This window comes from Pleurodeles waltl, chromosome 3_1 (genome assembly GCF_031143425.1).
Source record: "Pleurodeles waltl isolate 20211129_DDA chromosome 3_1, aPleWal1.hap1.20221129, whole genome shotgun sequence".
NCBI classification, from domain to species: domain Eukaryota; kingdom Metazoa; phylum Chordata; class Amphibia; order Caudata; family Salamandridae; genus Pleurodeles; species Pleurodeles waltl.
The window spans coordinates 184,989,217-185,006,637 of NC_090440.1; the positions used below are offsets into that span (position 1 = coordinate 184,989,217).

At 42.1% G+C, this 17,421-nt stretch overlaps 1 protein-coding gene across 3 annotated transcripts in view; it reads left to right on the forward strand.

The window, feature by feature from the left end:
* CSK (C-terminal Src kinase) overlaps positions 1 to 17,421 on the forward strand; it is a 507,465-nt gene that overhangs the window by 402,834 nt on the left and 87,210 nt on the right. For all 3 annotated transcript variants that reach the window (XM_069222133.1, XM_069222134.1, XM_069222135.1), the window contains exons 10-12: positions 14,049 to 14,148; positions 14,796 to 14,886; positions 15,023 to 15,096. In XM_069222133.1, the coding sequence (XP_069078234.1) occupies positions 14,049 to 14,148; positions 14,796 to 14,886; positions 15,023 to 15,096 (265 nt within the window). The remainder of the gene's footprint in view (positions 1 to 14,048; positions 14,149 to 14,795; positions 14,887 to 15,022; positions 15,097 to 17,421) is intronic.

Genomic DNA, 17,421 nt, shown 5'->3' on the forward strand with positions numbered 1-17,421 from the left:
TCAGCACAAAAAGTACACCCTCAGCGGCACGGGGGCGGCCGGGTGCAGTGTGCAAACAGGCGTCGAGTTTGCAATGTAGTTCAATGGGAGACCCAGGGGTCTCTTCAGCGATGCAGGCAAGGGGGGGCTCCTCGGGGTAGCCACCACCTGGGCAAGGGAGAGGGCCACCTGGGGGTCGCTCCTGCACTGGAGGTCGGATCCTTCACGTCCTGGGTGCTGCCGGTGCAGTGTCCTTACCAGACGTCTGGTTCTTAGAAGCAGGCAGTTGCGGTCAGGTGGAGCCTCTGGATTCCCTCTGCATGCGTCGCTGTGGGGGTTCAGGGGGGGTCAACTCTGGCTACTCACTGGCTCGCAGTCGCCGGGGAGTCCTCCCTGTAGTGTTGTTTCTCCACAAGTCGAGCCGGGGGCGTCGGGTGCGGAGTGCAAAGTCTCACGCTTCTGGTGGGAAACGTGTGTTCTTTAAAAGTTGCTTCTTTGTTGCAAAGATGTTTCTTCTTTGGAGCAGGGCCGCAGTCCTCAGGAGTTCTTGGTCCTTTTAGATGCAGGGTAGTCCTCTGAGGCTTCAGAGGTTGGTGGACCCTAGGGGACGCGTCGCTGTTGCAGTTTTTCTTCAAGTGGGGAGACAGGCCGGTAGGGCTGAGGCCAAAGCAGTTGGTGTCTCCTTCTTCTCTGCAGGGCTTTCAGGTCAGCAGTCCTTCTTCGTCTTAGGTTGCAGGAATCTATCTTGCTTGGTTCTAATGTGTTTAGGTCTGGGGAGTTAGTAGCCAATGGCTACACGCCCTGAGGGTGGCTACACCCTCTTTGTGCCTCCTCCCTGAGGGGAGGGGGGCACATCCCTAATCCTATTGGGGGAATCCTCCATCTGCAAGATGGAGGATTTCTAAAAGTCAGAGTCACCTCAGCTCAGGACAACTTAGGGGCTGTCCTGACTGGCCAGTGACTCCTCCTTGTTTTTCATATTATCTCCCCTGGACTTGCCGCCAAAAGTGGGGGCTGTGTCCAGGGGGCGGGCATCTCCACTAGCTGGAGTGCCCCGTGGCACTGTAACACGAAGCCTGAGCCTTTGAGGCTCACTGCTAGGTGTTACAGTTCCTGCAGGAGGGAGGTGTGAAGCACCTCCACCCAGAGCAGGCTTTGTTTCTGTCCTCAGAGAGCATAAAGGCTCTCACCACATGGGGTCAGAAACTCGTCTCTCAGCAGCAGGCTGGCACAGACCAGTCAGTCCTGCACTAAACAATTGGGTAAAATACTGGGGACATCTCTAAGATGCCCTCTGTGTGCATTTTGTAATAAATCCAACACTGGCATCAGTGTGGGTTTATTATTCTGAGAAGTTTGATACCAAACTTCCCAGTATTCAGTGTAGCCATTATGGAGCTGTGGAGTTCGTTTTTGACAGACTCCCAGACCATATACTCTTATGGCTACCCTGCACTTACAATGTCTAAGGTTTTGCTTAGACACTGTAGGGGCATAGTGCTCATGCACATATGCCCTCACCTGTGGTATAGTGCACCCGGCCTTAGGGCTGTAAGGCCTGCTAGAGGGGTGACTTACCTATGCCATAGGCAGTGTGAGGTTGGCATGACACCCTGAGGGAAGTGCCATGTCGACTTAGTCATTTTCTCCCCACCAGCACACACAAGCTGGCAAGCAGTGTGTCTGTGCTGAGTGAGGGGTCCCTAGGGTGGCATAAGACATGCTGCAGCCCTTAGAGACCTTCCCTGGCATCAGGGCCCTTGGTACCAGGGGTACCAGTTACAAGGGTCTTACCTGGGTGCCAGGGTTGTGCCAATTGTGGAGACAATGGTACATTTTAGGTGAAAGAACACTGGTGCTGGGGCCTGGTTAGCAGGGTCCCAGCACACTTCTCAGTCAAGTCAGCATCAGTATCAGGCAAAAAGTGGGGGGGTAATTGCAACAGGGAGCCATTTCCTTACAGTGTACCATACCCCTTATAGAAAGAATCAACGTTTATTATAGATTTCTTTAATTGAGACAGTTTAATTAAAACAAGGAACATTTTGTGTGTGCATTTAAAAGGTAATGTATTGTTGAAAAAATACTTATTCAGGAAGTTTTCCACTAGAGATTGCTAAAGAGGCAATACACTATAAGTGAAATGATTTGCTTTTATACTGTTCTGCAGGCCCTCAGATGCTACTTGCAGTTTCACGTAAGAAAAGAGCACTTTCATTTCTCAGTGCTCCCCTTTGGCCTTACAAGTGCACCTTGGGTGTTATCAAAGGTGGTGATCGCTGCCCATCTGCAGAAGTTGGGCTTTCCAGTCTTCACATACCTTGACAACAGACTACTGAAGGCGGGCTCGCCGCAAACAGTTGTAAGCCTCCTCTAGATGACGGCTCACCTGTTGACATCCTTAGGTTTTTCAGCAACATCCCAAAGTCACACGTGACTCCTTTACAACCGTGTCCCTTCATTGTAGACATCCTGGACATGGTGCCCTTCCGAGCCTTCACCCTGCTTCAGAGTCCAGGACAGTTGAGCTTAGATCATAATGTTTTGACCTTTAACCTAGGCCTCAGTGAGAGCGGCTCCGAGGCCTCTTGGTCTTCTGCAGTCTGCTTGTAGTCCCATGCATCCTTCTTGTAGACACGCAAGATGGTACAGGCAGGCTCTGCAATGGGACGTCATGTCTGTGGGCTCAGTACCAAGGGAACCTTTTGGACTGAAATTGCCCCACCCAGAGCTAACTGCAGGGGTGTGGAATTCCTATTGACCGATGCCCAGGACATATTGTAAGGGGCTCAAGGGACCGGTCGGCCCAACTCCCTGCAGCCCAAACCATTTGGCTGTCCTTTCACAGTACCACATTATGGATTAGGGAAGGGAATTGTCTGCAGCCGAGGTAATGTTTGGGTCCATATTTTAATGGTGTTCGAAATTGTATTCATGGTTCATTAACGCAAAACCTTTATTATTAGGGTAAGCGCTGTAAATAAATGTTGAAAGGTTGACTGCATTACTGACCGTGTTTCCAGTAAAAAATAAAAATAAAAAGTACACCTTTGCAAAGTTTAATAATGAGTCTACGTATAATGCATCCAGAATGCCCTTTGATTAGATGCAGATATTTGGAGGAGCTTGAAAGCAAGATTGATTCTTTGTTTTCAAAATAAAGTATTCACAAAAAATGCAACTAGGTAACAAAACTTTTGCTAAACTACTGTGAAGTATTAGGTACCATTTCTTTGAAGCATCATTTAACGAAATGTGTTGATGCATGGTAGTATTTCAAAACAGTATTTATAATGGAAAATCAGCGTAACCCCTTCCAACAAGAATATAGGAAACATGAAAATAAACAAGCATTGGGAAAGCCAATAGATTTGAAATTGTCAGTTGTTTGGTTTTATCAATGCGTGTCTTGTTTTGACATGGCTTTTGAAAACTTTATTGTTGTGGGAGCTGCCAGGCCCTTATCATTATAACAAACAAAAGCAAAAATATTGTTGATCTCAAAGCACACATTGCCACAAAAATTCCTGGCCCTGAACAAAACTACTTTGTGTGCTGATATACTCCTTGCGAAAGAGCAGAATGCTATCACTCACAGTGAAGCCAATTGATAGATGGATATAGAGAGAGAAGAATTTTAATAAAAACAAAAGGTCTTGGTTAACTCCATACCTAATTCCTCAAGTTCTTAAGAGTCACAAAACTTACCAAATTCTTAAAAGGAGTCACAAAAGTGCATGTAAGTATCTCTGCATTGGTGCAGATTTACATATTTTATCAATTCACAAGTATTTACAGAAGTAGACCAGAAAGTTGTACTCCTAGAAAATATTTGTGAATTATATTTTAGCATGAGCAAAACACACTTGTAGATGTGCTCATCAAAAAAAATCGTTGATGGTTAACAAGTTCACTTACCCTCCAACCACTTTTTCCCAGTCCTGGAAGACGTTTTACTTCTGCTCTTGGGAGTAAATTTCCAACTTTTCTCAATATAGGAAAAGATTAGAGAAGAGCTCCTGAAAACCCTTAAAATAAGGAAGTTAGAAGGTTCAAACAGACTCAAAAGGGTATTCCAACCCTGGAACTATTGCTTTACCGCTGCCTCCAGTCCCAGTACATAAACCTGTGAAAAGTGGCAAAATAAGGATATTGCAGTATTCAAGCCCTGTTATAGCATTAGCCTCTCAGAGCAGCTTTTACTAGAGCTCTTATATAATGAGCTTGCTGCCATGATTTGGTGCCACGCTGCATGACACCAAAGGGACAAGTAGATTTTTTAAGGCATACGTAGATTTATGAAGCAACCTGTTTCTTGGACAAGTAGATATTTTATTAAATTACACACCCCTGTAACTGTAGTGACAAATCCATCGTTGCTGTGTTGCAGAAATCTACTGGGAGAGGTGAAACTCAGAGGACTCTAGTCTCTGGAGGAAACTCGTTTCCACATCAGTTAGTCGAAGTTACCAGTGATCCACTTGGCACAAAAGGCTTTCCTTCTGCCTATCAAGGAGGAATGGGTACAGGTACTCACAAAGGTACTACTACTGTGATGCTGCAGCAAACAGCGCAAAGTTTAGTTGTGGCTTCTGTAACAAGAGACCCTGTGCCTCAGGAAGTGTCTAAACTTTTGAGTGTTCCTAATGCGCCTCTGACTCAAAGATGAGTTTTCCTTCAGTTGACGCTCAGGACATCTGTACACCTTACAGCCTTTGCTTCTCCTGCCCAGAGTGCTAACGAAGAGCAGGAAAAACTGGGCCAAAGTCCTTCGTATGGGGTGAGGAGAGTGTGGTACCAGGAACTTCTGTCCATGAGCACCCAATCAGCCCTCCACCAAAACCGTTTATGCGTATAACTGAGACAAGTGTGTTGTATGGTGTTCATCCCACAACATCCACCCTCTGCAGGCTCTCTTAGCTGACATACCGATATTGTCTTTCTTTAGCCCAGTAAAGCCTTTGTTGGCAAAGTTATTTTTTTTCCTGTTTTTTTTTTTTTTTTTTATTAAAATTTCTATTGACTGTTTCAACAACAGTTAAGTCAACATACATCACGTCTCGTTACACCTGCAGTTAACTGTCCATATTATAAAACTGTCGATTGAGAATGAGAGCACGGCGTGAGTTGGTACAGCAGCGAGATAACCGGTACCCTTCTCCTTTTACTTACTCTGCCCCACATAGAGAATTACCGGTTGTTTCATGTGACCTGGACAGCAAGTATGTCATGAACGGGCGAGAACGGGCCCAATATGTCCCTGGAAGCTTTCTGGAGTTCTTCTGCGTATACTTCGAATTACGTTTGGCCAGATAGAGAGAGCAGCGTTTGTTCCCGAGTACATGCCAACTTTGTTTTGCCAGTAGAAGTGTCGCCGCCATTAGCCTCCAATACTTTGGCTGGATATTCTTTATCAAACTAAGTAAGCATGTTTGAGGAGTGCATTCTACCACCCCCATCACCATTTCAGCCCTGAGAGTTGGAGGTGCTGCAGAGAATTGGGGTAATGTTCATGCAGTGCGGCTGTCAACCTAAAGTATGTGAATGATACCGGTGGAGCTGGTACCACTCCGTGCAGCAAATCTGTCCACTCCACGAACTGCTCTGCCATGTGGTCTTTAACCCAAACCCATGTAGCTGGCACGTGCTTCGTGTGTCACTGAAATCACTGGATGGCAGCGCAAAGGGAGCCCCGGATCATATAGCAGCAGGCGGGCTTCCCTGGCACCCAACCGCCTCCACGCTCCTAAGATGCAGATGACAGGATTGATAACCTCTTGAGGTCTCTATGGCCTGCTGTTAGGGAGAATCGCATCAAGCGGTATAGGGTAGGCATTGTCTTGTTCTATTGCTAAATGTGGCAATGTGGCAGATATGGTTGGGGGGGGGGAGTACCAATAATAAGCAAAGTGTGTTTGGGCACACAGATAATATAGATGGAGATCCGGTGCTCCAAATACCCCCTGATCATATGAGAGCATGAGTACGTCCCAGTTTATTCTGGGCTGCCTTCGGGCCCAAGCCAATATCGGCAGAAGTGTGCGGACAGTTTTAAAGAAAGCTTTTGTGAGGGTGAAGGGTATATTAACAAACAAGTATAAGAACTTAGGCAATATGATTTTTTCATAACTGGTATTCGATCGGCTAGTGACAATTGTAGGCATATCCATCTAGAGATCTGTTTGTTGAGTTTTGTGACTGCCCTGCCATAATTATATCTAGTCATTCACTCCGGGTCTCTATGAACCCATGTCTCTAAATATTTGATCTGGTCCGTCGTCCATCCCAGTGGAATGTCCAACTGGTATGGAATCGTGGAGGAGAGCAAAGGAAGGACAAAGGGCTTTGCCCAGTTATTACTGAGCCCTGAGTACCGTTTGCATCTGATATACTCCTGAATGACCTGCACCAGGTACTTGTATGGCTCACGGACATAGGAGGACCATGTCGTTGGTATGCAACAAAATGGCCAGAGGGAGCTGGCGAAAGCACAGAGCCGCAAGCCACTGTCAAACCATTCATGCCAGTGGTTTTAGCACCAGGGCAAATAATAGTCCCATTGACCCGCACCCTTGCCATTGGATTGCTATACAACAACTGTATCCAACAAAGGAAGGACTGCGGCATCCCTATTCGATGCAAAATGGTTAACATAAAATTCCATTCTGACGAGTCGAACTCCTTGGCGGTATCTAATAATAACTCTGCAGCTTGCATAGAAGGATTTAGGTAGTGCAGGAACGCAAATATTGTGCATACATTGTGTGTTGTCAATCTGGAGGGCTCGAATCCTGATTGATCCGTTAGGATTATATTGGGAAACGCCAGTTTATTCCTAGTCACTAACATTTTTTCCAGGATCTTGTTATCTGTGTTGATGAGCAACAGTGGGCGATAGTAGTTGCCTATATCTGGGGGCCTGTCCGGCTTTAGGAGATTTATTATGAGGGCTTCACCTAGTGATGGGGGTAGTGTCTGGGTGTCAATATGCTTCTACGTATACTACATATAAGTTTGGGGCCAGTAGCTCATGATAATGCTTATAGAATTAATTGGTCAGGCCGTCTAAACCTGGGGATTTACCATTTGGGACGGAGCATATTGCTTCTTTCACTTCTTCCACTGTCAGAGGTTGTGTTAAATATTCTCTCTGCCCTGCCGAAATCTAAGCCAATGCTACATCCTCAAGATATGCAGCAGTGTTGGCATCTGATGCAGTTTCTCAGGTCTCATATAATTGTGTATAGAAGTCTTTAAAGGCGTGGAGAATTGCTGGAGTGTCATAAACTCACACCTTCGAAGTGGTCACAGCTGTGATGCAAGTAGGTGCCCACTGTTGTTGAAGTCTCTTCGCGAGGATACAGCCTGGGCGACCTCCCTCCCAATGTGTCAGCGCCTCATGACGCTGCAGAAGGTGCCTCACCTCTTGCTCTCCTCATATACTCTGTAATTACGTTTCTAGTATCTACTAGGATTTGAGGACTGGGAGATGCCACATTCTGGGTTTCGAGATCATGCAACCTCTGCTTTATGGTCTTCATTTGTGTTTGCATATTCCTCTAATGGGGACTTTGAATGCCTCCCAAAGAGTACCAGCCTTGCCCTCAAAACCTGCGTTTTCCCTAAAATATGCTATAATTGCTGTACACACATCTCGGAATACAGGGTCAAACAGAGCTGTAGGTTCTATGTGGCAGGTAAATGGTGTTGATGCACGTGTGGGTATCAGCACCTCTGAATAAACTGGTGCATGATGCGATAGTGTACATGGTAGGTGTTGTACCTGTCGCACCCAAGTATTGACATCCTGGGTGACCAACCAATAATCCAACCTTGATCACGAGCCTTGAACAGAAGAGGTAAATGTGCCCTCCCTTCCAGTGAGATACCTTAACCACTGAACATCCCCCAGTCCCTCGTGAAACATTCCCTCTCGGATAACTTGAGCTGCTTGTCTACCTTGTCAGTCCCCAGTAGCTGAGTGATCGAGTTGTGGGTCCAAGTATGTGTTAAGGTACAACCCCCCTGTGGTGAGGTGGTTAGAATATGCATGTGTCACTTGGAATCGTGTGACATCGTGAGAGTGATGTCATGCCATTCCAGGCGACAGATGGGTGGAGGTGACGGTTGGTCGCGGTGCTGTGCCCCTCTTCTACAGGAGTAATACTTGTTTATAAATGGAATAAATATCTTCTTTTACAACGCTTCACTTAGACTCATTTCATGTGGCGACGAGGATAAAGAATCAAGGTCCTCAGGAACGTTCTTGAACACGGAACAGTAAAAAGAAATGGTGGAATGAAGTGAAATTATGAAGATCTGGATCGGATGTTTTTGATGGAGAATTTGGCAAGTACAGTAACTGCGGTGGTGTGGGGCACAGAGACTTTAAGCGTAAAGGCAGTTACAAATCAGCTGATTTGCAGCAGTATGAGATTGTTGGTGGCAGCGTGAGACACTTGACAGTTTAACGCTCGCGCAACAAACAGTGAAATACACTGTTGGGCGCAGAATATATGAGTGCATTTTGTGATCGCACAAGAAACAGTATACTCCGAGTTGGTGTGTATACGCATCGATTGGTTTAGTTTGAATTAATCGAGCGCGTTAACAAGCTGAACAACGCTCGTGCAACAAACGTTAAAATACAGTGTCGCGCGCAGGACACACACGCGCTACTCGGAGTGTGGTGAGTTCGGGCAGGAGGCATTTTGTATTGCGCACACGCATCGATCGGAGCAAGTAAAAAGTAATTAAGAACCAAAAATAAAGGCAAGTCTCACCTCCAGTCTTCAATGGTTCTTCAGGCTCTGGTGGTACTGTTTTTTTTATGAACTTCCTGTTACGATCTCATCAGTAAAATAAAAAAGGGACTCTGGATATCTGAAAGTTTTTTTTGGTGTCGGCCATCTTACATTGGGAAGAATAAATTCTCAAATTAACAACCAAAGAAGATTAAATTATTATATTTTGCTTTATTTATAGAAAACAGAGAAATAATAAGAATATACATTTTTGAAGTATATTTGTTTAAGTAGTTTTTTTGTTACTAATTGGACAATGCAGAATATTCATCCACCTGCTCCTTTCTTGCAAGATCCGGGGGATCCTCCATTGGAATGGAAACTGTGGTTACGATCATTTAAAGCTTTTCTCGGAGCTATTGATGGTCATAGATTTAGACCTGAAAGGAAGAAAAGTCTAATGTATTACTATTTAGGAGTTGAAGGACAAAATTTTTTTGATCATCTACCTACGTATCAAGTGGGCGAAGAAGAAGAGTTAGATGAATTTGATATGGCTATTGCACAGTTGGATAAACATTTTGTAAAAACTAAGAATATTGTAGTACATAGATATAAATTTTTCACGAGATCGCAGAATTCAAATGAAAGTATTGATACTTTTATTACTGCATTGAAAGTACTAGCTGCAAAATGTGAATTTGAAAATTTTACATCTCAATTGATTAGGGATCAATTAGTAGCAAGGTGTTTTTCAAGGAAAATACAAGAAAAATTGCTTACGTGTAAAGATCCTTCTCTAGACAAAGCTATTGATATTGCGAAAAGTATTGAGTGTTCTTTGGAAGATGCAAAACAATTGGAATCTGCCTTAGCAAATACTACAATATCAGGTGCAGTAACTAATGTTCAGAGTGTGGATAGTAAGAAGAGTTATGGGTTGGAGAAAAAACAAGATGGTTTTACGTCATCTAGAACTTTTTCTACAGGCAAATCTAGTCAGAAGACTTTCTGTTATAGATGTGGGGCTTATTCTCATGTATCTTCTTTCAAAAACTGTCCTGCAGTTGGTCAACAGTGTAGGAATTGCAACAAAACTGGTCATTTTTCACGAGTGTGCAGAAGTCTTCGTAAGAACAATGTCCGCTGTGTTCTAAATGATGAGATTCAAATGGAACAACAAGACAGGAACGAGTTGGTATTGATGGTCAAAGAGACTGGACATACAAGTAGCAAGTTGATTGTGGATCCTGACATTCTAGTGTCAATAGAAGGGGTGGCTATTAAGTTATTAGTAGACACAGGAGCTCGTATTACTATTGTGTCAAAAGACAAATATGATGAATTTTGGGGAGCAAAACCACTATGTAGTCCTGATGTTTCCACTGTTGCTTTTGAAGGGAGTAGAATTGATCTACTTGGTTATTTTTGGGCGTCATTAACTATTTATAATGAAAATATTCATGGGAAAGTCTATGTGGCTAAAAAGGGAATCAATGTTTTAGGATTGATTCACCAGGCTGAATTTAAATTAGTTATTAAACCAGGACAAGAGATACCTGTGTATATTGAAAGGAACAGAGCAAGTCCTGTGAATACAATTGAAAAAGGGACAAGCATATGGCAACAGAAATTCAAAAGGTTATTTCAAAATAGACTAGGGAAGATAACTAACTTTACACATACTATCAAAATCAAACAAAGTGCAATTCCTGTCAAACATAGGTTAAGGAATGTACCTTTCAGTATAAGAACAGAATTAACAAATTTATTACAAGATTTGTGTGAACAAGGTGTTATAGAGAAAGTTGAGGGCACTTTATGGTTGTCTCCAATTGTTTTAACTAAGAAGAGTTCAGGGGATTTAAGAATGTGTGTGGACCTGAGAAGTTTGAACAAAGAAATTTGGGTAGACAACTTTCCGCTACCAAGGATTGAAGATTTGATCGCAAAAGTTGGTGGGTCTAGCTGGTTTACAAAATTGGACTTGAAATCAGCTTACCATCAAGTAGAGCTTGATGTTAGCTCTAGACATTTGACGGCTTTTGTCACACCTGATGGTACGTTTCAGTTCTGTAGGCTGCCTTTTGGACTAGCCTCGTCAGCTGCAGTTTTTCAGAGACTCATGTCTAGCATGTTCAATGATAACCCAAATGTTGTTGTTTTTCAGGATGATATTTTGGTTTTTTCAGACACTGAAGTAGCACATGATAAGGTTCTAGAAAATGTTTTAAGCACATTAGAAGACAGAGGTGTAACTTTAAGGGATGAGAAGTGTGTGTTTAAATCAAGAGAGGTTGTGTACCTAGGTCACATTTTATCTGAGCAAGGGATTAAGCCAAAGCCGGGATTAGTAAAAAGTATTTTAGAGGCGCCTTCACCTAAAACTAAAGAACAATTATTGTCATTTTTAGGACTATGCGAATTTTATGCTAAATTTTTGAAAAATGTTGCCAATACCACTGAGTGTTTTAGAGCTCTGCTAAGGAAGAATGCGATTTTTGCTTGGTCAGATGAGTGCAACAAAGCATTTGAAAAGGTTAAACAAGACATTATTAAAGCTCCAGTGTTACGACCTTTTACAGAAGGTTTGCAAACTGTGGTTACGGTAGATGCTTGTGAATATGGTTTAGGTGCTGTTTTAACACAAGTCTCGAGTGATGGTTTGGAAAGGACTATTGGGTTTGCATCTAGAACTCTACGCTTAGTGGAGCGCAAATATTCAGTGATAGAGAAAGAGCTGTTGGCATGTGTATGGAGTGTTGAGAAATTTAAACCATATTTATGGGGCAGACAATTTATGTTAAAAACAGATCATAGGCCTTTAGTAGACATATTGTCAGGGAGAAAGATTAAACGTTCTACAGCCAGAATTGCTAGGTTATCTGCCAAATTATTAGAATTTAATTTTTTGGTCGAATATATACCTGGTGGGAAAAACAGTAGAGCTGATTGTCTGTCTAGATTACCTATCAAAGAGGATGATGAAGAGGAGTGGGAAACAGAAATTGAAGAATGTTTTGTAGCTTATATTTCTGATGGTTGTAAATCTATGGATGAGGAAAGTTGGATTGAATCAGTGAAGAAAGATGACTTATTGAGTAAAGTGATGTGTTTGGTGAAGTCTGGATGGCCATCTTTCATTGGATCTTCAACCATTTTGGAAAGTGTCAGATGAATTATCTATTGAGGGTGACAAATTGGTGAGGAGTGATAAACTTATTCCTCCCGAAAGCATGAGAAGGGATTTAATTGTTGGTGCTCATTCTGGTCATTTAGGTGCGACTATCACGAAGAGGAGGTTGAGATCAGATTTTTGGTGGCCCAGAATGGATAAAGAGATAGAGGAGTATGTAAGGAGTTGTATTAAGTGCTCCATGAGTGACAAGGTTTTGATCACAGGGAAAGACACAGATTCTTTTGTACCATCTCCAGCTAGGGCTTGGCAAAAAATAGGTCTAGATTTTTTGGGTCCGTATCATATATTACCACCGGATATGAGGTACTTTATAGTCATTATTGACCATCTTTCGAGATGGGTTGAGGTAGAATTTGTTAGAGCTCCTACTACTCAAAGTGTCATCAATTGCTTAAGAAACATTTTTATTCGTGAAGGTTTTCCTGAACAAATTTTGACTGATAATGGTGTTCAGTTTATTTCATCAGACATGACGCAATTCTTAAATAAATGTGGTATTAAACACATTAGAACACCTTTATATCATCCCCAAAGCAATGGAATGGTGGAGAGATTTAACCGGGTTTTAGTGGATTGTGTTCAAGCTGCGTGTAGAAGCAATATGTCAGTTAGCCAGAGTGTTAAAGATTTGATTTGGTCGTATCGCACTACACCGCATGTAGCCACTGGGAAAAGTCCTTTTGAACTTATGAGGGGTAGAGTTGCTACGACCGAATTATGCCCGTTCTGGATGGTAAAGTTATTTCATGAAGGGGCGGATGTAAAAAAAATTTGGCAAATGGCGGAAATTAATTCGAATAATAGGGGACAAAGAAAATTGTGTGAGCCACAAGACAAAAAGGATCCATTGCAAGTTGGGGATTGGGTGCGAGTGAAGAATCCTTTGTTAGTGAGGAAAGGTATGTCAAAATTCAAGGATTCTCTGCAAATTCAAGAATTACGTAAGAATGCTGTGAAATTGTCAGATGGTATTTGGTGGCGTACTACAAGAATAGCTTTGGACCCTAACTTGAAAATGCAAGGCATGAAAAAACAATTAATTGTTAATGTCCCGACTGGAACTAGTGAAGATGTTGGGAGGAGAAGTGTGAGAGTCAGAAATAAGCCTGCAAAGTTTCAGGATTATGTCATGATGTAAAAAAATTTATATATATATTATGTATGATCTATAGAGTGTACTGTTATATCATATGTTTCTCAAGAATTTGTTTTTAGGTCCATAATTATAGATGAAATGTTGTTAGTATTTTTAGAATTATTTTAGTGTCTAGATTAATATTTAATTTATGAATTTAGTTTGGGTTGAGTTTTCAAAGAGGGGAAGAAGTGTGGTGAGGTGGTTAGAATATGCATGTGTCACTTGGAATCGTGTGACATCGTGAGAGTGATGTCATGCCATTCCAGGCGACAGATGGGTGGAGGTGACGGTTGGTCGCGGTGCTGTGCCCCTCTTCTACAGGAGTAATACTTGTTTATAAATGGAATAAATATCTTCTTTTACAACGCTTCACTTCGACTCATTTCACCCCCCCCACGCCCCACCCACCCACCGCCCAAAACCCTGACCCCGCAAACCACTGGCCTAGGGTAAAAGACGGTGAATCTCTCTTCTTCTAAAAGACAATCTTCACCACTCTTAACCAAATTGTCAAGCATGAAGATGCTAAACAATGTTAAGGTCAGAATCAACCATGTCTTGGTCCCTAACCTGTAAAAAGAGTTAAACTTCTCAAAATTCCCCTCAAAGCAAACTCTGGCTTGCGTAGAAACTCAGTGTTAAAATATTCACACCATAGCTTTGCCCATACTTTCTGCTTTCAAAGTGGCCACAACATATGTCTGTGCCCTGAGTCAGGGGTCCAAAACGTCGTTGTGTAGTGCAGTAACTCCGGGAGAAATGGATGAGTGCTTTTGTTCCTTCTTGGGCTTATCTCGAATTGATCTTGAGAAAATGGGTAATTGGTGTTAAGGACCTTATGACCCATCATGTTTTTCTTTGTGAAACACTGCACTTAAAGACCACTAATTATCCTTTTTTGAAGTTTCTGTTAACATTTACTTTAAAAGAATGTTTAGTATATTTAATTTAGATAAGTTTCATTTTCCCATATCTTCTCTACTTTCAGATGTAATGCTTGGAGAATATCAAGGAAACAAAGTTGCAGTGAAATGCATAAAGAATGATGCAACCGCCCAGGCTTTTGTGGCGGAGGCTTTGGTAATGACGTAAGTGACAAGCAGGCAGTTGCGGAGGTGGATCTAACTTACCACCATTACAAGTTTCATTTTTTTTAGTGTGTATCTGGTCACACTGTGTTGATGCTGATCTGTCTTTTACTGTAATATATGCAAGTCATTTTTTTCACGGCATTTTAATCTTTATTTTGTATGTACTGTACCCTTTACCCTCTTCTGTTTTTACTTTGGTCTTGTTTCTCTTCCTGAGTTTTTCCTGTCATTGTCTTGATAATTCTTTACTCACCTGCAATTTGTGTACACATTCCACTGTTTCTCAAATGCATTCTTCTGTCCCCTTGAATTGGTGTGTTTTGTTTTTTGTTTTGTTTTGGGTTTTTTAAAACCCATCTTTCCTTACATTTTCTCACATCTGCCTGCCTGGGCCTACCACCTTCTGTCTTTGTTGGCTCCTAGAGCTTCTTGTTACTGTGCCTTATTCTGAGGTCACAGTAGCTTTATTCTCCTCAGTTGTAATACTTGTCCTACATTCCATTCTTTCCTTATGGTGCACTCTCGACACTTGCTTCCTTCCCACAGTTGTGGGGAGAAAGCAAGAGTTTCTGTTCTTCTGTGCTTTACTGAGGTATTAATGCCTAAACATTGTTTCATCATATTGATCTCTTGTTTCTTTATAGGCAGCTTCGGCATAAGAACCTTGTACAGCTCCTGGGGGTCATCCTGGAGGATAAAAGCAGTCTCTACATAGTCACAGAGTTCATGGCCAAGGTGATTTATCTTTCAGGAGGCGAAGTATAATTAAGGCACTTAATCCCTCCCATAGCATCTATTTTTCTCCTTCCTCGCTGTGCAATGAGATTTACAAAATTAAACCTCTTCTTGCATCTCTTAATTTTAATTTTAGGGCAGCCTGGTGGATTACTTGAGGTCGCGGGGCCGTGCAGTGCTCGGGGGAGAATGTCTTCTAAAATTCTCCTTGTAAGTATTAATGCCATGAAGGGTGTATTTCTGACTATAATTCTTTATTGAAAGAGAATTTTGTATGACTTTCTTTGTACATGGCATTGTGCGGAATGGTGGTAAGAGGCAGTTGTCTTGCAAAAGCATCTGTTCTGCACGGTCTTTTTTTCTTTTCCTCTGTGTATCATCTCTTTCTTATGAGCATGAGAGATCCTAAACGCCCCATCACATAATTCACAACATAAACCATTAAGGCTGAGAGGGACAATAACAGCTATACAACTTAGCTGGCCTCCTAATCCTGCCTAATTATTTCACATTTGTCACTTCCAGCAGTAGCCTCTACCGCATGTCAAGCCTCAAAGAAACCACAAGGCTTTTTGTGAATTTTTCAATCTGACTGTTATGTTTGTATATAGTTCTTTCAAATGTCTTGACATATCTGGAAGCAATGAGTCATTTGTATGTAAATTTAGTGTCTTCCATAATCCCCGGGTCCCTATTTTAGCTAAAGTTAGTGATGTGGAAAACCTCTTATGGCATTAATGCATGATCTCTGGAAATCCTGATGTATCATGAAGTAAAACAGACCATGCTTCCAAATTTCCCCTCTGCCCAAGGTCCGATTTAATTCTATTCTATATTCCTGTCCAGCAGCACTCATGTCTCCCACATTTCCATGAAGTTGCAGTCAGGTTTTGTGCATCACCAACACAAGATTTGATTACATGTTGCTGACCTTAATCAGGAGGGGAAACCAGTGCCATGCATACACAATCTTAAATTATGCATATTTTAATCATATCTCAATCCTTTATTGTGGTTTAAGAGTAATCTTCCCATTCCTCATCCATGATCTCGTTAACCTGTGTTCCTGCTAGTCTCAGGCTGTAAAATGGGGTCTAGAAAAGCAGTGATCGATGATATATTAGTAAAATCCCAATGCTATCCGTTTCTAAATACAGGAGATGGTCTAGTTTAATTGGTGACAATCTCAGCAGGGCTTTTAGACAGTACGTCAAATGATACCTTCAGTATTGAGAAAGTGACAGGTTAAATTTTAAAGTCAGATTTATGAAAGATTTTAGGAAGCCCTCAAATTTCAGGTTGTCAGTCTTCAGGATGCACCTGTCTCATGAGATTCTCTCCAGTGTCCTTTATTAGTGCTCCAACATGGACCCTTCACTGGGTTCCTAGTCTTTTGGAAGTTTGGTGCAAGGCATGTTCTAGGGAGTGAATAATATGATTTGCGTTTGTGCTTAACCATATCCTTCTGTGTAGTGCAACCAAGGTATTTTCCAAGCCAAGTAGTCTTCTCTTTGTGTAACCTTAAAGGCATTTCAGTGCATTTGAGGAGCATATATTTCACTTGTAATGGTTGGTGTGCCATCCAGTAGGACCCCGTGTGGGGGTAAACTGCTCTATTTAGCCGTTGCATTGAGCTTTATCATTTTCAGTCTGTTTGAAATCGCCCGAGCTAGTGCCTTTATGTTCTGCTATAGGAATCATAATAGATTAGTTGGCACCACCAGCAGGTATCTATTTCTAACAGAAACAAATTGGGGGGGGGTCTACAGCAGTCAGTTCTTGACCAGTAATCACCATAATGCTTTCTAATCTTGCATCCAACCTCTTTGCACGAAAGATTCATGTCAATGTCACCCGTTGCCCCCCTTTTGGTCCTTTCTCTAGGTTATTTTGGCCATGTTATTGTATCGTAGATTTCTCTGCCCTAAGGCTCCTCTCTGTTGTTGGTTCTTGTTGCCGCTTACCAACTTTCCAGGAGAAGGGGTCTCACTTAGTCTTGTTATCTTGTGCTGCAGTGGGATTCCAGCATGTCTCTTCTGAAGTTGGTAGGCTAGGATTCCTTGCTTTTGCTGAGAATCTGTGGCTGAGGAATGGAATCAGCTGCCTTGCATCTTTCTCTGCATGAGTTCTACTGTCGGGGTGAGGCACTTAGCCTCCGACTTAGCTTAACAGATCCAAGTCTTGAAAAATCATTAACTGCTTCACCTACTGCCTTTGAAAGCAGTGACATAGTCTGTTGATGTTCTTTGATGATAACTATTACTAACTAGTTATGGTAGTGAAATCTTTTTTTTTTCTGACTGCGACCGCATGGTGAGATTTTGCGAGTAAGTTGTCCATCATTCAGCGTAGATTTTTAGTAGAAATTAAGCGGTGTCTATAGATGCATAGATACATTGTTTAGTTTCAGTGCATCTCTATTTGATTCTGTTGATAATTATAAGCATCGAATTGCCCCACCCATCTGTGGAATCCTGGTGTTATATTTGCAAATATGTACTTTTCTATAGAAAAGGAAATTTTAAGAAAACAAAT